A 21,185-nucleotide genomic window follows, 5' to 3' on the forward strand; every position below is an offset into this window, starting at 1 on the left:
GCGGAAAATGGAACTGAAAAGGGAACCAGATTGATCCTCAGTCATTCTGCGTTTTCTTTTTGTTTTCCTTCGCCTCTTTCGGGAGCTTTCAGGGAGAGGCGGTTGTTGCGAGGGTCGGGAGGTTGGAAGGACGTATCGCGTTGGTTCGGTTCTTTTTTTATTTTAACACGCACTCGAATCCTCTCTCCCGATCGCTGTCACTGTCATTTTCTCGATTCCTCATTCTCGCCCGACTGTTGCACACTCGAAAACGCAACGTTTTAACGATTCACTCGTCTCTTTTCGTTCGTTTTTATAGTGTGCCATATTCCCCTGCCATATTTTACACGAATTTCATTGAGGCTCTTTGTTTCACTTTTTCATCCCCATTCCCCTACTCCCCCGTATATTTACACGTGCCCCGCAAGGATCATAACTTTCAGTCCTTTTCATTCTACCTATCTTCTTCCATTTCGCTTCCACTCACACACACACACATACACGCGCGCGCAAAACACTTTCATCTGAACTCATTTCACGCTATTCCTAATCGTCCTTCTTATTCCTCTTTTTCATCCCTTTCATTTTCAAATGATGAGTAGAACACGCTCAGTAGTATGGGCGCCCACGCCCCGGAGGACATCTTTCCATACGACATCCGCCGGGGCACGGCGCGCGGATTTACAATTATTACAGTATTATTTTTTTTCTTTTGCTTCATATTTATATTCATCCCCCGAGAAAAATAACAAAATGTATATATATATATTTATTTTATTTATATATTTATATTTATATTTATATTTATATTCATATTTATATTCATACGAAGATAGATATATACATATACCGTGTGTGTATATACATATATATCCATAATTATATCCGTTACTTTGTATATATTAATATATAAAGAGATATTAATAATAGTACTTTTTTTTGTTTTTATTTAGTTCGGTAATGTACAATGGCGGGCCGGGACGCTGTCGCTCGACGAAGGATGAAAACGAAACGCCCTATACGTGCTCCTTATCCTATGATCAGCTAAGCCTAGTCCCTAGGTAACACCTACACCTATGTAACTACACTCATAATGTTCACTTGCACAGCCATAGTTTCTTTTCTTCTCGTCGCATTTCTCTTACTCGACTCTCTCTCTCTCTCACTCTCTCTCTCTTTCTTTCTTTTCTTCTTTCTTCCTCTCTTTCTCTCTGCCTTGCTCTCGCACTCTCTTTCTCTCTGCCTTGCTCTCGCACTCTCTCTCTCTCTCTCTCTCTCTCTCTCTCTCTCTCTCTCTCTCTCTCTCTCTCTCTCTCTCTCTCTCTCTCTCTCTCTCTCTCTCTCTCTCTCTCTCTCTCTCTCTCTCTCTCTCTCTCTCTCTCTCTCTCTCTCTCTCTCTCTCTCTCTCTCTCTCTCTCTCTCTCTCTCTCTCTCTCTCTCTCTCTCTCTCTCTCTCTCTCTCTCTCTCTCTCTCTCTCTCTCTCTCTCTCTCTCTCTCTCTCTCTCTCTCTCTCTCTCACTTTCTCACTCACCCTCTCATTCTCTCCTTTTCTTTCTCTCTCTCTCCCTCTTGCTCCCAACCTTCCTACCCCTTCTCTTTCTCTCTCTTCCTCTTTCTGTTTCTATACACGTTTCCACCCCAACTTGCTCGCCCCCCTTTTTTCGTCGAACTTCCGTGTCTCATGGCTACTTCGACGAACTAGATCGAGCCGCCAGATACATTATCGTTGCGGCGTCCACAAGCTAATTTCGAGGCGAACGATCACACTTCCCGCCCCTACAGTCCGATCTTGAATGCGACGATCGCTCGAGGTCGCACGGAGCAGTCCACCCCCACCGAAGAGTATTTCGGTCTTCTAATTCGATAAATCGTTGAATCCGTTTCCCGTGGATCGACCAGATTTCTATATAGGGCGAAGCAGAAGTGTTCGCTGCGACGAGTGAACCCGTGGGATCGATTAACTTTGATCGAGCTGTAGGGGTGCTCCGAAAGAACAGTAGCGAAAGAGACTTCTGGAACTGCTGGAGATTGATAGGAAACTGTATTGGTCCCTAATTTGATCAAATAATTCCGCAAAGAATCGACGATGAACTTCTCGGATACTGGTCTGATTTTCTATAGAAAAATGTGAAACAAGATTTACACGCCGCGCTACTCGAAGAGGATATTGGTATTAAGTTTCAGACGAAGTTCCGGTTTCCTTGAAACACGAGTTCTATAAAAATTCTGATCGATAAAGTGCAACAAACTTTTCAACGCACTTAATTTTTAATCAACGCGATACTTTCTATTTTTATACACCCCGCTAAGAATACTAACTCGCCGGACAAAGAATGAAGCAAACGCCTCAACAGGAGCAAGACGAATTCTCTCGCGGACTAATGAAGCTTTTCGAGAAGAAACTTTAGATCACACTTCCGTTGGGCTTGCCTTCAAACGGAATTGCTTACGTTCAATTGCACCGCCGCCTTGCGCGATGAAACAGCTCCTCCTAGTTTCTTTCGCGGCAAGTTTGAAGACTCTTCAAGACCGTGGCGAATACGTCCAAGCAATCCGCCGGCGACATTAACGGAACACTCGAGGACACTTTCCCTTCGCTACCGCGACCTAACGCGAACAACCCTCGACCTATCGTCACGCCTATCAATGAAAGACTTCCACGTGCGTCGATAAGTACATCAAAACCTCCCGATTACCGATCAACGAAACAATAAATTATTAACTACTATTGCTCATCGAACATTTCAATAATCTAGCTATTTAGAACCGTTCGAAAAATGATTCAACGAACCCCTTAAACTAACCCCACCCCTTGGCCCTCCGAGTAACTAGCATTCCGCTCCGCGTCCCTTACGCCTAATTACAACTATCAATTTCTACAGAGACCGCGCGTTTTCCGCATGCGGCCCGATTTAAAATTCAAATTTCATCTGGTACTGTTTAGGGGCAATTAATTTAATCGCGTCTCGAATCTACTGATACTCCCGAACGCCTTTTAACCGGCGCGCCGCACGAACACCGCCGAATCGATAAGGACCTTTAACAAAAATGAACGAAGCGATGTCACGCGACTACGTAACAAAGAATCTCGCGAGCACGCGCGCGTTTTGGGGCGCGGCGGAGCGGGGGTGGATGGAAAAAAAAAGAGAAAAAGGCAGGAAGACGGGAGACAAAGAGTCCTCGATTCCAGAGACGGCCCGCGGGACCGGTCATCGTCGTCGTCCCGTTCCCCTTCGCGATACTTATTAGAAATAGCTGGACATCGTGTGTGAAATCGTTGGCCGATGTTGCGTATCGTGTGACGCGACGACTTGGAAAAGTGAACGGAAACTTGATTTCAGTTTTTTTCTTTCAATTTTCATTACTTCCCCTCGCGTTCTCCATCCCCCATTCTTTATTTACGCGTTCCCCTATCTCGTCCTTCTCTTTTCTCTTGAACTTTGTCGTTCGTTTTGTGCTTCGCTCCCATAATATCCCCTGCCGTGGTGGCAACGCCACGCGGCCGAAAACTTAACTTTACACCACCGAGCGACAGCGTCCGCGTGCCCGCATTTCTTTACTATCGCAATATTGCACGATTTCATCATGTGTTTCATCTCGTTTCTTTGTTTCTTTTTCCCCTCCACCCCTTCATTCTCTCTCTCCTCCTTTCACACTCTCTCACGCACTCTCTCTCTCTCTCTCTCTCTCTCTCTCTCTCTCTCTCTCTCTCTCTCTCTCTCTCCCTCTCTCTCTCTCTCTCTCTCTCTCCCCCCTCTCCCTCTCTTAATCTCTTTCTCCTCTTTCTCATCCCCGTCGTCATCGTTTCATTAAATTCATCTTCAATTTCAATAAGGTGTTAGCACCAATCTATTATATCACAATGTTCCACTCCACACCACGCAACTGTAAATATATAAATACCTATATCGTAGTAGTAGTAGTAATTGTAGTAATAGTAATAGTAGTAGTAGTAGTAATAGTAGTAGTAATAGCAGTAGTAGTGTAGTAATAGTAGTAGTAGTAGTAGTAGTAGTAGTAGTAGTAGTAGTAGTAGTAGTAGTAGTAGTAGTAGTAGTAGTAGCAGTAGTAGTAGTAGTTGTAGTAGTAGTTGTAGTAGTAGTAGTAGTAGTAGTAGTAGTAGTAGTAGTAGTGGTAGTAGTAGTAGTGGTAGTAGTAGTAGTAGGTAGTAGTAGTTGTAATAGTAGCGATAGTAGTAGTGGTAGTAATAGTAATAGTAGTAATTATAGTAGCGGTAGCAATAATAGTAGTAGTGTAGTCATAGTAATAATAGTACAATAGTTTAGAGATTTCCGTTTAATTAATAAAACGATTTTCGATATAACAGCCAGGCGACCGGGCCACTCGACGTGCGACGCGACACGCCGGTGTTTGGCCAGGTCAACTTCCCCGATATTTCGTGGATTCCGTGTACGTGTACTCTTGTGTGTTTCCGGTATACAGCCTGTGTCCCCGTATTAACGTGTGCATGCCGTGTGTGTGTGTGTATATGTGTCTGTATATGTGGGTGGGTGGGCGTGTGCCGAGTATTTTTCTCTTTCATCAAATTCTTTACGTCGGAATCTCACTCTCTCATTCTCTCTCTCTCACTCTCACCCATTCGACTAGTCGATACACGTGCTCCGTCGTGTGCCGTCCCCTTATCGCGCGTTCATACCGCTGTACAGATATGTGTGCAAGTGTCTGTGTGTGTATATATATATATATCTGTGTTCGTGTGCGTTTGCGTCCCTGTTTTTCTGCTTGCCCGTCAGTCAGTCCGTCCGTCCGTGTACATGTACGTTTCAGCTTACACTCCTTTTTTCTTATCTCTTCTCGGGAGATTTCATCCGGTCGGATACTTTTGGACGACGAACGCCAAGAATCGCGGGTGTGTAGAGAAAAAGAAGCCCCGGTTCCCGCGGACACGGAGAAGAACCGGCGCGATTCTCGCGAGCCGGAAGCCGTCGTCGCGGAAATTCTTCGCGCCCACCCCTCCGAACCCGGTCGGAGGCGTATTCGAACGAATGAACTTTCCAGCGACTGGCTGCGCGCGCGCGCCCGTCTCTTTGAGACCGTTATTAGCTGTTTCTTTCCGTTCGACAACGGCCGGCGAGAAGGGGGACAAGAGTACGGAACGCGTGACTGTAACGCGACACATTTTACCCCCGGTAGCGCGGGCACACGGTTTTTCGTTTCCTTTCGCTGCTGTTGCCGTTTCCTCTTCATCCCGCCCCCTCGCGACGCTGCCGAGACACCGGGAGATGACGTTTGACACGGGGACCCGACGTCGCTTAAGACGGCGAAACGGTTTTTCAACGGGGTTGTATTTATTAAGGTGAAAGCCCATTACAAAATTAAACCTCGAACCCCCGGGGGAACAAAAAACCGGCTGCACTCGAGGATCCCGACGCCAGGCAACGAAGCTACAGTTCCGGAACAACGCGGCCGGGCAAACGGGCAACGCTCTCTCGTCGAGCGATATGTTTGCAAGAACAAGTCGGGGACTCGCTGAATCGCTTTTTACCCGATACTCGCCTTGGAATTAAAAGACGCCCCCGAGGTTGTTCGTTCGTGGCTAATGGGACGCGAATTCAACGCCGGCAGATTCACGGGTCTTTTTGTCCGCCGGGAGACTGCCAGTCTGGATTGCGGCTGGATTATGATCGACGAGGGTCTAGAATTAGGTCAGGATTAGGCTACGTCAGAGGTTAGAGGATCGCCGATACGCTGGCTTGATCTAAGGGAGGCACAAACTCGACTCCGTGTAAGTTACAGACTCCGGGTCAGGGGGTAGATAAAACTCGGATCAAGTTAGGGAACACTGCCGGATGCTAGCAGCCACTCGAAAGTTTCCGGCACGCTTAGCTACATCTGTGTTCTACGTTTCCGGGCAGGTTCCGGTGGGGTATTGTGAAAGGGGTTGATATTTTCCATGACCGCGGAAGTTCGTCAAGCGTAACGGATCAAGCGAATTGACGTTCCGAAAGGAATAGAAGATTGACTGTTGAGGCCGATAGGATCCACGGAATCTTAGTAATCGTATCCGGAGGATCAAGTTTGTTCTTGTATTCTGTTGCATTTGGCTACTTCGAGTTGGAAGGAACGTGATGTCGATTTTCCATTGAGCTGAGATAAAATGAATTTTTTATTAATGGCCGACTGAAATTCGATTTGAGAGTAGCAGAGTGTAACGTTAATATTAATTTGAACGGATCCTCCTAAATTGTGAACTATTCAGCAGAGGATTCAATGCCTGAGTAGCTATCGAGGAAACTTCGATTCGAAGAGGAACTTTGAGAAGGAACTTAAAGAATATATCGGACGTTCCATTATTTATAGAGTACAGGGTAGTGCACAGGTTACGGTAAATATTAAAAAAGTCCAATTGAGCAATTACCCTGCGCGAATATGCTATTTTCTAAAGAACGACAAATGTTATCAACATTCGTCAACGAATATATGCGTGAACTCACTCGTGTATCTGCAAGAACCAACATCAGTTTCCCAGCAACTCAATTTTCAAATTGAATATTAAATAATTGCATTCTTCCATCAACGATACTAAGTAACATTTGTGTACGTTCATTCGCGTACGTTTCCCAAAGAAAAATCCGTCTCGCCAAAGACACGCGGGAACCGTTGAAACGACCGGATGAAAATCAATTTTAATTAGAAGCGCGCGGTGGATCATGGATTAAGATTGATGCAAATTAAACCGCGATTGGTTCGGAACACGGTAGATGTAAGGGCGTCGGGTCCGGATTAATGTAAGTTACAGGTCCATTTGCCTTCCTCGCGTACTCGCTAATGGAAAGTTCATTCGATTAGATTGCGTATGCAAAGTGGAACTGTCCCGATCGATAAATCGATGGCTTGGTCTCGTTTAGATCAACGCCGGGGGATCCCTTCGCAGGCTTCCAGGGTGCTCCTCGCGTCATTTTCCCCTCCCCACCACGTTTTTCGTCCCGTCGGCTCGAAATACGCGACGCGCCTCGAGTGATTCGCATACCGATCGAATACTGACGGCGTAACGAGAGCCCCTATACGTCGATTCACGCGAATACCTCCGGAAATATTTGCGCACGCCTGTGTGGGTACACTTGAGACTCCACGCGAGGGGTGCACCCGTCGTTAGACACTTTTTAGCCTGATAAACTCCCCTTAATGGGTTCATTACTGAACTATGAGAAGCTAATATCGATCGGTTGCCGGGCTCCCAGTTACTTTAACTAACAAATGCTGTCATCACAGTGCGAGACTTTGGGAGATGGAATAAGTTTCTCTCCAAGTCTACAGATCTATAAATCTAACGTCGCTAAGCTCGTAAATTTCATGGATCACTTAATCCCCTGTTTCATTGTAGAACGATTCAGACTCGTAAAGATTTCGAACGGGATTTGTTGGATACTGTTCCTCAAACATCTCCGGTGTTCTTTCTTGATATTAGTATAGGATTCTTGGGGTAAACGTGAAGTTACAACGAACCTGGAACTCAGTTTTATTGCGAACCGTTCTGGGTAAAGCAGCTCTGATCAGCGCAATTGCTGGAAGTTGTAAGGCAAGGGGTTAAATGCAAATTAAACTGGTTCTGTGCAAATACGATATTTAATGGGCGCATTAATAGGTCGTAAGGGGAAAATGTCGATTGCCCGGCAGAGCTCAGGTTTATTAATCTAACGAATGTTGCCATCGTGGTGCAAGTTTTTAGAGCTCGCGTAAATCTAATTTAAAATGTATAAATTCATGTATGTATCGTTATTAAACTTGTCAGTTTCGTGAAAGATTCAATTAGACATCGAAATGGTTTTACCATATAAAAACAGCGAAATTTTTTAAGCGACAAAGTGTCCAGGTTACCGAATAACATCTGTTAACAGTTTAAATAATTACTTGTATGAAATTCGTCTCAGTTATTTAATTATTATCTCCCAATAAATTTACTCCAACCAAATCAAACATGTTTGTATAATTCTATGAACTATGTCCATAAATCTACGTTAAACAAAGAAATATCTGATGAATTTTCTGAAAGACACAGTTACGAAGAAAAAAGAGGAAACAGCTGTAAAACAGAATTTCCGTAAGAGTAATCGACATCTCGTCATATCGACCCTAACGCTAATCGATCCAAAGAGAAGCACTCGTGCCGACCAGACTTGCCCCGTGAAATCAGGCTGATTAACCGGAACGATTTAATCGCGATTCGCAAGAAATTCAACTCCGCCTGACACGATTTTTACTGTGGAACGTGTCGCGGCCCCGCACGGAAGTCCATGAAACTCGAGCACAATGCACGCACACTGTACCGCGGAAGTTTGTCACGGGTCGCGGACAATTTTCCGTCGGCTCGCGATCGCTCTTCTCGCGGCCGCAGAGAGCGAAACGCGGTTCAGGGGCGAGATAAATGCATGCAGACCGGGAAAAACGGAGTAGAAAGTAAACGTCGGACGGGGGTGAAAGGACTGCGGGGAATAGTCTGCGATGGGAGGGGCGGTTGGCTAACACAGGAAAAATGTCCACGACTTGTGACACCCATCCGAGGCGTTGCACGCGGCAACCGTGCTTGTTTCTTTCAGGAAAAAGACTTTCAAAACCGTTCGGATGCTTGCAACTTTCAGTTTTCTTCAGACATTGGAGATGAAGAAATAGAGAAGCTTTTATCATTTAAACCTTTTACCTGAAACTGATAACCACCGAGGTGTGCTCGATTAAATGACAGATCAAAAACGATAGGATTAGAGAGAATTAAATGAATGGATTGTCAAATGATCGTTCATGCGGTTTTCATCCCGTTGAAAAGGGGTTTCGACACTATGGCAATTTCATTGTGCTTCCGACACTCGGCGGACGAACGGAGATTTCGATTGCGGGTTCGATCGACGCATGTGAAATGCTTTCTCTAGAACCCGAAATGTCCTACGCGTTAAACAAAGCTTTACGCTAATAAAACTGTACATCCCTAAGACGGTGATATGCCAATTTAAAACAGAAGTAACACAAAAGTTCAATATTTATCAATAATAATCCAACGTCACAAATTTTGAGTCCTGAAGACTCAACCGTCCAGAAACTATTCCTGGCTAGAGGAATGGCGTCATTGATGACGGTACACGAGTCCCTTTCAACCTCCCTATTGGCGAGACACATAAGTTTCCGCGTGATCCGCGCCATTTTTCGTCCTCCGTCGCGTAGCGGGCGAAGAAGAGAAGAAGATAGAAGATCGTACTAGCGAAGCAGGGTAACAACGACGGTGCCTGGCGCGGAGCGATTGCTTGGCCCGTGTGAGCTGCAAAGGCTGTGCTGGTTGACGGTGCTTGTCTAGATGGCTGGTAATAATCCCGTTTCACTCCGAGCACCGGCAAAGTCGACCAGAGTAGCGTGTAACCCGTCGCGCGTTCCGGCGAACCGTCGTCGTCGTCATCGTCGTCTCCGCCGAATCTCGTCGCCGGGAATCCTCTCTGTTCGTAGAGAGCGAGCGGATCGATGGTCGGACGATTCGCGTCGGCGACGATGACGGCGACCTCGATCGATAGGATTGTTCGATGAGAAGGCACGCGTCGCGATGGACTGACGTCTATCCGCGGGACAGGGTGCGGTGGCAGACGCCACACGTCGTTCTCTCTCCGTGTCCGACAACGACGCGTCGCGTCGCGTCGCATCGCGGCTGTTGGCGATTAACCGTCCCGACCGTTTCCAACGGACTTGTGCGTGGACAATTCCGGAAATTGGCGGCCGGTGCTCGAGAACTCGGCGAACACGTCCAGACGTATTAGCGGGCTGCGCTCAAAAAGGGAACGACGACGTGGAGTGGTGACGCAGGGATCGATACGCGGCCGGCCGACGCGCGCGAGCCGCGGGGGCTAATTATATATCGCGTCGATGCGATTCTTGTAATAAAACGCCCGTCGGCCCGCGACGAATGCCGCGTCACGAACCGCCGACGCGCTGCCATGACCGACGGAGACGCGATACCGTTTATCTTCGACGAGCATCTGTGACCGGCGAGGTTTTCGAGGACTGTTCCGTGTTCCACTCGAGGATTGTTTGTTTTATTTCGTGCAAGTTTCGAGGCTTCCGATGGTGTTCTTGAGCTAGGACTGCGAATTTACTATTTTGTTGGAAACAGAATTTAATGTTGAGTTTGAGTGATGGAACAAGGTTAGATGTTCTGATTCAGCCATCAGCTCTTCGGTTTGTTCGTTTTGAAAACTTGTGTGGTGTACTTGTTTCTTGAAAACAATATAACTGTCTCATCGATTACATTTGCGTTCGTTAAGATCGTTGGGAATATGTATTTGAATTAGCAGTCTGACTTGATATTACGGGCCAATTAAAGTCCTCATCAAACTTTCTTAAATTCGTTGAAGTGCTGTGTTCCAGACAATCTCGTTGCCAACGAATGCATAAAATCCGCAGCCCTGTTACAGGAACGGGAAAAGTTCGATTGCGGATTGTTTATTCGATTCCTGTGGGAAGATCAGCAGCAGGTAGCCGCGATTAAATGATAACCATGAATTTGCGCGTAAACGGGACCGCGATACGAATCCGGTCGCACAATCGCGGAACACGATAAAAATCACGCGCCGTCGCGGACACACGGAAACTTCGTCACGGCCAGCTCGGACACGCCGAGAGTAATTGTCACCGCCGCGATGTAATGTAATTTTCCTGGCGGCGCGAAACTTCGATGTAGCCGGCCCGAGTTAATCGAATCCCACATCGCCAACACCAACTGATAAGAATCAAATATTACCTGAAAGGAGAGCTAATCCGTAATAAAGTACGAATATACGCATACTGTGCGAACGCGGAAATCGTTAATGTGGTGCAACGTTGGATTTCAAATAACGATCAATCGACATCCTTGGTAAACAATATCTGAAAGAACTCCGGTGCTGCTTTGATCAATCTTCATCGAGTCTGCAATTACATTCTACTAAATATCAGTTATTCAAACGAATCAAGCAATCGCCGAGAAAATGGGAATTCTAGACCGAAAAGGCCCCAACATCGTAAGGTCCTTAGTAATTCAAAGTTTCCAGCCTTAAAAGCACTTTCTGTTTCCATCCGAAGTAGAACTTCGGAACACCGAAATCAGTGGGAAATCACCGACAATCCGTAATCGGGAGTCTCGCGGAGAACCCGGCAACCGGTTGTTGCCTATACTTAGGACATAATTCCGCGCCTCGTCGTACAATTTCGCGTAGGTGCAGCCCCGCGGTGGCTCTAAGGGCTTCCTAACGGAAGGCAAAAGTCGTTCCGTGTAAAACTCGCGGGCGACAATTACGCGTAACTGTAACCCAACTATGGACGAGTGCCATTTCGCGCGGCACGTCCTGGAAAGTTCAGGACGTAACGGTGGTGCCGCGAGTATCGACTTTGGGAACAGGGGGAATCTCTGCTGTCCTTGTAGCGGGTCGGACACGCGGCTCTCGCATGTCGGAACGTATATGGGACACGTCCACTTAGCAGCATCCATCTGCATTACTCTCGCCAAACGTGCGAGACCAAGTTATTAATTCTCCGGAGCTCGGAGACGCGGCGAATCGTCGCCAGACTGCGGATATTTACGCGGATTACGAGATTCCGGGAGGATCGGGCTCCGGGAAATTCTACTTCGCGCTGGCGATTGTTTCGATTTAGATAAGGAAGAACGTTGTTCCGGTTTTCCGATACCGGGTATTCTAATATCATGTTTGAATCTGTGGTTGGGAACTTTTGTGAACTGTAAATGCAGATAGTCGTTTTTAAGGGACAACTGGTGGGAATGATAGTTGCAGAGAAAATTGCTGTGTCACGGAACGGTTTTGTCAAGCGAAGAGAAAGCTAATGGTTCGATATAAATGCATAAAAATCCGCAGTCGAATCATCACTTTTACGGTAACTAATGTTTCACGATTTAATCGTTCTTTTAACAGGGCTTCAAGTATTTACAAATATCTAACCGATTGTCTAAACGTTAGTCTAATGTTTTTCGTCATGTATAAAATATTTTTTTAAGAACAGAGTGGTGTTTCGTGATCTTCAGGGTAACTGCTGTTAATTCAATGGTAAAGTTAAAATAATGGAAGATGAATTTAGAGGATATTCTTCGCGTTCACTGTGCCGCTACAGAAAACTCTAATTTTCTTAAGGGAACTAATTGTTAACTGACCTAAATGATTTTTCGTTTTTTTTCTAGTGGAATTAATTGGTTGTTCTTGATTATCACCGTACATATGCAGATTTCCTCCGAGTATAGTAGAGAAACTATAAAAATCTACATATAACATCTAACGGTCGAGAAAGTTTCTCGGGAGATAGACGGTATTCTGCTTGTTAAAATTTTATCTTAACTTCCGGTCTGTTAAGGAAGTTATAAAACTTGGAGTAATTAAACGCAGCCTTCAGAAATTTGATCTCATTCTCATCCATTACAGATATTATGAAATTCTAAATTGGAGCTGTTAAAGCTTAACCGAAGTGACCGACAAGAACGGTTGTCCGTCTTATAAAATAGTTACGAAGTAGCAAGAGAATTAAATTCGGTGATGCAAAAATTCTTGGCAACCAGAGAATTCTTTACTTTATTCGCTGGAAAGACCTAATCGTCATGCATATCGCAGAAACTATAAAATTCCAAATATCGACCATCAAAGCGTGCTGAGATTGTTCCAGCCGAATTTTTGCTTGCTCTGAATAGTAGTTAAATTCTTAATTTAGGCGACTCGATTAATGAATACTCGTCTCCCAGATAGATCATCCATATAAAAATTATTCGTTACTATATTTGCTGTTCAACAATATAACCTTGCCTCTAGTAACGGAAATTAAAAAGAATGTTAGACATTCGACTATATAGAACATGAATTCAATGAAACTGTGCAATGAGAAGAAATAGAAGATTCTAGAGATAAAAGTAACACTAGAAGATCATTATAATTTGTCTAGCTTAAAACAGTTACTATTAATATTATCTATCCTGTAACCTTTCTGTCCGTATTGTTCATCCTTTAATTACATCAATGTAATATTATCACATTTATAAAACTGTGGTTATTTATAGATTTTCAAAGGAATTGTGATACACGAAGTTTAACAAGAGCTAATACACTTCTAAGGTTAATTTCATTTAGCCTGCACATCCGCAGTCTGTTCGCAATGAATCATAATAAATCAATCGTTTAAAGGAAAGTCAGAGCAGAGAAGATCAAACTATCATCCTTGGATTTACTGGAGAAGTGAGGATGTTCAAAGAGGGAGTGGGTTGTAACAACCCAGCTTACTTTGCCTCCCTGGGGAGCGCCATGATACAACTAGTGGAAGCCCGTATATTGTCTCTGATGGTTAAAGATGACACACCCAAGACAGCAATGGCTGGGAACACGATTGATGTCTCCCAGGTTAGAGGATTCTAAAAGGATTGCTGAACATCCTTGAATTCCATTTTTAAGTATCTAGCTTTTAAATATACTAATCTAACCCCGAGTAAGTTATATTCTCAGGCTGAAGATGATCTCGAAGAAACTTGATGTTCAATGCAAGTGCAAGTAAATCATGATCATGATATAATAAAATGTTTGAAGTTAATACTTGCGTTTCTTCTTTAATTATTCCTCAATGCTCGGATATTAACATTAACTTTATTTCCTATATAATTGAACGAGTAACATTCCTCCCAATTTACGATAAATGCAAGGTTGTATCCTTCAACAACTAACGCAATTTTCATATAAACAATATACCGAATCAGAAAGTCAATTAAAATTCTGCGACAAGACGCCGCGTCGCTGTTTTCTTTCGATTATTCGGCCAGACCTTAACGATGTCAGGCTCGTTTCCTAGAACACTAGCTATGTTCCGGACGGAATTCGTATAGTCGGCACAGATGGTGCCCGTAAAGTTTAAAATTCTGAATAATTAAACGAAACTTGGCGTCTCAAAACCTCTAAGAGAGCACGGACGCTTCCCTAGAATGTTGCACTTATCGTTGTATTTATCGAGGAAACTATAAAATGCCGAATTCGGACGAGTGGATGGTAACCTTAGCGGTCGACAAAGATGGCGTCCTTCAATTAAGACGATCATAAAACCGGTGATAAACGAAATTTCCGGTGAAAACATTCACGACGAGTAAAGAATCCCTCGTGTTTAGCACTGAAACGTTTATCTTACAATCCTATCTTCGCGCGAGTCGCATGAAACCGGATTCGGAACCGGTGAAGCGTAATCTAGGCGGCGCGCGAAGATGGCGTCCGCGGTAGCAGCGTTCGCTAGGAATAAACCGCATCCGACGTGACGGGAGCACCCCAAAAACTGACGAAACCGATCAACGCCGACGTAATGATTGATCCAGGACGGAGGATTGGAAGGCGTTGAAAAATTTCGATTCCAGCTCGACGACTCTCGGCTCGCTTTCGAAACACGTCCGCATCAACAAGCGCTCGGAACACTCGGCTAGCGTGTATGTATACATATATATATTTGGTGTGACGTAAAAAAGAAAAAGAAAAACGGAAACGAAAATTAAACAAAAAAAAAAAGAAAGAGTAAAAAACAAAAAAAAAGAGTAATAAGAATGCAATCGGGAGCACTTAGAGGTCTCGGTCCGTTGGCGCCACGCGGCAACGTGAGAAGCCGGTGCGAAAGCGAACGAGGAGACAACAAGAAACAAAAAGATCGAAGGTAGGCCCTGCACAGTGCACCCAGACGAAATTTTTCCCCGCCCCGTCGATTAATAAATAATAAACTCTGCGTATACTGCGTTACTGTAAATATAATATATATGTATATATATGTAAGGTGTTTCTGTTTATTTCTGGTGTGTACGTGTGTGTCTGGTATGCGCGTGTTGTACGCTGGCGTTCGTGTCACGTGTAATATGGGTGTTCTGCGTGGTAATACATAAACAGCGAATAACATATATATAAAATCATTAAAACGGTAAAACAAAATAAAATAAATTATCCAATATATTAATTAATATACTTAATCATCTGCGTAATATATTAATATTCTGGTTATGTATATATTATTATCGTATATATTATCGTTATTATTATTTAGTAGTAATCATTAATATTAAATTATAGGTATATACGTGTTCGGTAAATAGCCTTAACTATGCAAAGTGCCCCTTTTCCTTACAAAAAGAGAGAAGATCGACGGTAATATCATTTGATCACAATAATAGCGGTTTGGCTCTTTGAATAGCTAACGGACCCGACGTTTTATTTTTGTGTCGACGCGTAACCACGGACCGAGTACAAGCGAGTACCGTGGCAGTACTCGGCTCTGTCGGCCCACGCTTTTCTAGTTCGAAAACACACGTACAATCTGCGTTCGTCCGTCCGTCGTCTGCATGCATGCACGCGGCCACAGATTTTTCCCGCGTCTACCTGTACCTCGTGTACACGTATATGCGTGGCGTGCATGCCTGTACTATACGTCTTCCTCGTTAGCTTCTCGTCCATAGATTTAAAAGTGCAGAGGGACAAGGGGACTCTTCCACTCACGACGCTCGGCTTTCGACGCATGGTTATCATTGGCGCGCGCCGAGACCTGAACGTCCTGAATGGAAGACTCCCTTGGCTCCTCTGCACTTTTAAACTTAGGAACGAGAAGCTACCGCGAGAGGCGGACTGCACAATGCGTTACTGACGTGAGCCAACTCGACTTGTGACTCAAAAATGAAGAAGGGCAAGGGAACCCGATCGCACGCTCCACCAACGACATGCCGAAACTAATTCCGCCATTATTATCGGGCCGAGCGCCACGAGTGGACATTTCCCCCTGCCTTTGTTCTTTTTTAAGTTACAGGCTTGGTTCGCGTCAGTAACGTACCATACTTATGTCCATCAGTGTATTCATGTTCGTGTTTGCGTGTATGTATGCGTATAACGTAATCGGCCGAAGAAACCCTCTGCGGACCTCGCACTCGAATTACCACGGTGTCGTGCGATTGTAATCGAGAAACCGATGAATATTATAACTTCGCATTGAAGCGTGTGATATTCGAATCAAATGATTTGTTGCTATCCACGCTGGATTTTCGTATAATTTACTTTGGGCAAATGTTCCTTAAGCGTTCCTCTGTCTGTTCTATTTGTTCTGTACACAGAATCCTGATAAACGAACCTCTTCGAGATAATAACAGAGCCAGAACGAAGTAACACGTGTTTGGAAGTCCGCGATGATTAGATTTGTGCGAGTCTAGTATAACAGAGGGAACAAAGGGAACAAAGACAAATAACAGTAAAAATTGTTTAGCCGTTTCTATGCTAAAATTAGAGGTACGCGAACGAAACCGTACGAACGCAGAGAATTCCCCGACCTTCGACCTGTGTGTTCGAGTTCGTTTCGCGAACGTTTACCATTAACATACGTGTAAACTAGTAAATATAAGTGTGTATAATTTATATATATATATGTATCGTTAAATATATATACACATATATAAATTCTTTCACATAAAAAAAAAGAGAAAACAAACAAAGAAGAAAGAAAGAACAAACAGATTGCACCCCAACCAATTAAATATCAACGTGTAACGATGCGGTGAAAAATATCGCAACCAGCCCTCCTTCAATAAAAACCGACAATTATTTAACGTTAACTATATCATTCAACCATTGCTCGGTTACTACAAACGGTAGATTAATAATAACGTAATTAATAACGTAATAGCGTAATATAATAATATAATTATGTATAGTACTACAAAGCAATCCGATGCAGTTAAAAATCCTTATCGTGTGTTCTCTGTGTGTCCGCCTATGCACTTAAGTCCCGAATTCGTGGAATGTCTCGTGTGATTTCCACTAATCATCTGCTGCATATCGCGCACTATCCGCGGTTGTACGTGTTCCCTACGTGTGTGTAATCTCCGTCTCCGCCGTACCTCCGTGTAAAGCGTGTCCGTGTACGCGTGTGTTCCGTGTTCGTGTCGTATGATGCCGCGCGTGTGACGGTGTACAGTACTCGTAGAATCGTAAATATCATTCATAAACTTTAGGTGTTCGAGTTATAACAAATAACGCGTTTTATAGTTCCGAGCTCATATTAGAACCGCGAACGGACCTTCGTTCGCGGAGCCGCTCTCGTTCTTCTCTACCACGAAATCTCTACCTACATCCGAAGAGAACGGAAAAATGCTTTAGAAACGATGCGTAACACTAAAAAAGACGTTTTTTTTCGTTGTTAGTCGATTAAATATTGCGTGTGGCCGTACACCTTCGACGTTCCTGAGGATACGCGAGGGTGTCGCGTCGCTGCTGCGTGTTCCCCGTAATCGTGTACCCGTGCGAAACCGTTACGTGTATGTGTTACTCTCCTTCCCCATCCCCTATACATGCTCCCTGCTTAACCTTTACGTGTGTATATGTATGCGTGTAACGTGTGACCGGAGTGTCCTATGTTCATCATCGCCCTCTCTTTCCCAACCGCCCCAAACATTGCTCTGTATCCTCTCCCGCGTACATCGCGTCCTGCGTGTTTCCACCGGTGGCGGAAATGAAATGTGCCTTACACGCACTTCCAGCCACCTGAACCCTCTCGCACACCCCCAACCCCCGTTCAGAGCTCGAAAAGAAAAAAAAAGAAAAAGTCTCGCGAAACCAGGACGACCCTCAAACCCCCTAGCGTGACATCCTCCTATTGGCCAGCGGTATATCCCGGACGCCGAATCGAGACACACGATTACACTCTAATATGAAGTCCAACTATAAACTCTTTCAACAACTATACACGACTCACCCTGCGTAATCGAAGAACGAATTACTTCCAGTAAAACCGCGTTACTTTAATTAATAGTTAATTAACTAATCGATTATTAATTATTAATTCATCTCCTGGCCGCCCGACACGGCCGCCAGTTCAGCATCCGTGGACCCTGAAGGTCGCGTTCGGGCGGTGCAGCAACTACGGGAGGAAATTGGCACCACGTTTGCTCCCACTTGAATAAATTTACACCCGCGTCTGCCTACACATACACACACACACGCGCGCGTTAAAACGCGAAGTTTCACTCCCCAACGTCCTGCTCGCCGTTACCTGCCGTCACGTTGCGTTCGTATATGTACGTAGACGCGAAATGTGTCATTGTAATCGCATATTAGAATCACCTCGTATTTTTTTTTTTCTTGCTTTTCCCCGTTTGAATTAATTAATACGCACGAAATCGTGAACTCTCTCCCGACGCTTAAAAAACGCTCGATAGTTCTAACACACGGTTTATTCGATATCGTCGATCGGCGCAGCGCTTCACCGCGAAAAAAATAAAGCTGCCCGGTCTTTGGACAATGTTCGATGCCCAGCTTCCTTTCCAGCCACGGCGCGGTAGCCGGCGTTCAGCGGTACACATTTCTTCTTCGCTCCACTTTCTCTACGAACCACGCGTGTATCGTTTACGCGCGTGTCTTTCGTTCGTCTTATTCTTCCTTCCATCCATCCTTCCTTCCTTCCTGCCTTCCTTCCTTCCTTTCGTCGGGGAATTCGCGTGTGCGCACACGCGCCCTGCCGATCGGGGCCACGCGAGCGCGCGTTTCCCGCGCAGCGTGAAAGCCGAGAAAAGCGACCCGCGCCCAAAAAAACTTTCGATTCGTCTCGACTCCGCGCTCGCTCGCGGATGCGCCGATCGTCAGCGAGAGAAACAAACAACAACAACAACAAACAACCAACCTCGCGCCGGCTGTATCGAGAGAAGGAACTTTTCGTCGTCGCATCGTCGGTCGTGCTTTTCATTCATGCCTTATTTCTTTCGTTCACCATCATCATCATCCTCGTCGTCGTCGTTATCATCATCAACGTCACCATCATCATCATCATTATCATTATCGTCATCATTATCGTTTTATCGTCAACGACAATCTACACCACGTTAACTTTCAGACCAAAAAAAAAAGAAAAAAAAACGGAAAAAGAAAAAAACAAAACCGCTCCGAGTCGCGTCACAGAGACAAATCGAACTCCGTTTTTGAATCCGCTCCGTAAAAGGTAATCCTTTTCCTTCTTTACATTGGACATCAGAATTCCTTCGCGTCACCCCTCCGTATCGCGCGCGAGAGCGCGCGCACACACACACGCGTGCAACGACAAAGCCCACTCCAAAGAATAAAAAAAAAGGAAAAAAAAATAATATAGAAACTCGCCTCGCACACGCTAAACAATCGTACACGCCACAAAAAAATGTGCTCCTCCTCGTGCTCCTGCGAATCCTATCCTCCACCCGTGCCCCCAACCCCCCTCCCTGCCCCGTGTAATCCCAATCCCCGCGGTAGGAGAGAATCGGTGATCGATATATTCCCTTAAGCGTAAAACCTATAAAAGATTTGGTGTTCGAGAAAGAAAACCAGCCGAGAGAGACCGGCCCTTCGAAATTGAACGTTGGCCGTGACACCAGGGCCGTATCGTGTGTGGATCGAAACAACTTTGCGACAATACCCCCCTGGCCGGCGCAGCCACCCGCGCTCTCGTTATATTTTTGTTATTTTCTTCGTGTTTTTTTTTTTGTTCACTCTCCCTTGCGTCTGTACCGTATATTATATATACACATATATGTATATATATACATATATATATTATATATCGTATTGTATATATACACATAGAAATTGTTTGCATATGTATACATATATATGTATATACAATATACATCATCCGTTGTTGCTTTTTTTCCGGTTTTCTTGCTATAAGGGCGCGCGTTACGCGTTAGGTGTAAATATAATTCATGTATGTGTATACATATACATATACAGATACATACATACATACATACATACGCGTGCGCGGGTACACGTGTGCGCCGATGTACGCGTGCACGCGTGCATATACATACATACGTATATATACATACACGTATATCGCTTATGTATCAGATATATACAAGACGCGTGCTTATTTTTTGTTCCTTATATACGTATACATATATAAACTATTCCCCTTTTATATATGTGTATGTATATATAGTATATATATGTACGGTATCTCGGTTACTCTCGCGCGTTCTTAGGACAGCGTGTTCATGGTATCGTTAGTCATCGTGGAGAGCGCCAGTGTGCCGGTCATGAAATCGTTTAGATCGATCTTTCTTGCCTCGGGGTGTTTGAATTTAAAGTGCGTGCGCAGGTTGTCGCTACGTGTGTACGTGGCACGACAGAGAGGACACTCAAACCTGCCGGGGAAGTGGACGTGGTAGTGGTTCCTGATGTGCGTCACGACCTTGCCGCACAGCTTGCACCTGTGAAGGTTGCAGCCGCCTGGCACCCGGTCAAAGGTCAGCCGCATGTGCCAGGCTTTTGAACCTGCAACATCAACACAAGACAAGTCACTTTCAAACTGTTGGCCTCCCGACACGACCTACGAGACGACGAGCCGCCCGCGGCCCAGTCTGTGTCGACGGCGGCTCGATCGCTTCTTTCTCTCTCTCTCTTAATTCCTTTCCTCATCTACTCTCTCCCTCTCGTTCTCTCAGTCTCAGTTCTCTCTCTCTCTCTTCGATTCTTTGCGTGCCTTTTTCCGTTCCGTTACTGTACTGTGTTTTATATATATATATATATATATGTATATATATACTTTTCGTTTATACATTTTTTCCGGTTACATATGTTTTTCATTCGTGCTTTTTTACTGTTTTTTTTTTTACTTTCTCGTTTCACGCCCCCGTTTCGCTAGCCACCTCCAACCGCCTCCTCCACCGGACCGCTCGGTCACTCCTTCACCGGGAAACGGGAGAGAGACGCGCTCCTCTCCTCGACGTTCCCCCGCTAAACTGTTTCCTACGACCCTCCGGTTTACCTTCTCCCCGATTTTTACACGAACAACGGATCCTGCGATCCTCGATCGCCGCGTATTTACACACGCCAAGCGCCGCCTCACCTTTCCTCTACCTCGAAACCGTTTCTCTGTGTCGTCCTCCGACGACCCGTTTCCTCTATCTACCGCTGGGAGATAGCTTGATGGCTAGGCTGAGGAATACGAGTCTGATTGGTCAGTCTCTCGTCTCGACTCGACTCATTTTCTATACTAATTTACCATTGACGCAGTAACCAATCAAAACTGTCAAACGAAACGCTCAGCGAAGGACATCGAGTCATCTCCCAACAGTACTCGCAATCAGACCCACGACCCAGCTTCCCACACCCCCTCACCTTCGACCCGCGCCATAGGTCGTAGTCCCGGAGACAGGGTCGACCGGATCGATCGAAATCGCAACAGCGTCGCAACGAGATTCGCGGGGAGGAACGGC

The 21,185-nt window shown here is 45.1% G+C and overlaps 1 protein-coding gene across 4 annotated transcripts in view; it reads right to left on the reverse strand.

Annotated features, from left to right (window-relative positions):
* LOC116430295 (zinc finger and BTB domain-containing protein 8A) overlaps positions 1-21,185 on the reverse strand; it is an 87,621-nt gene that overhangs the window by 31,173 nt on the left and 35,263 nt on the right. Inside the window, exon 5 of one of the 4 annotated variants that reach the window (XM_076366392.1) lies at positions 1,416-20,241. The exons of the other annotated variants lie outside the window; for them this stretch is intronic. Coding sequence (XP_076222507.1) covers positions 19,946-20,241 — 296 coding nt within the window. The 3' untranslated portion in view covers positions 1,416-19,945. Of the gene's footprint in view, positions 1-1,415; positions 20,242-21,185 lie in introns of those variants that run through there. 4 annotated transcript variants of the gene reach the window in all.

The sequence above is a fragment of the Nomia melanderi genome, chromosome 3 (genome assembly GCF_051020985.1).
Source record: "Nomia melanderi isolate GNS246 chromosome 3, iyNomMela1, whole genome shotgun sequence".
Classification (NCBI taxonomy): domain Eukaryota; kingdom Metazoa; phylum Arthropoda; class Insecta; order Hymenoptera; family Halictidae; genus Nomia; species Nomia melanderi.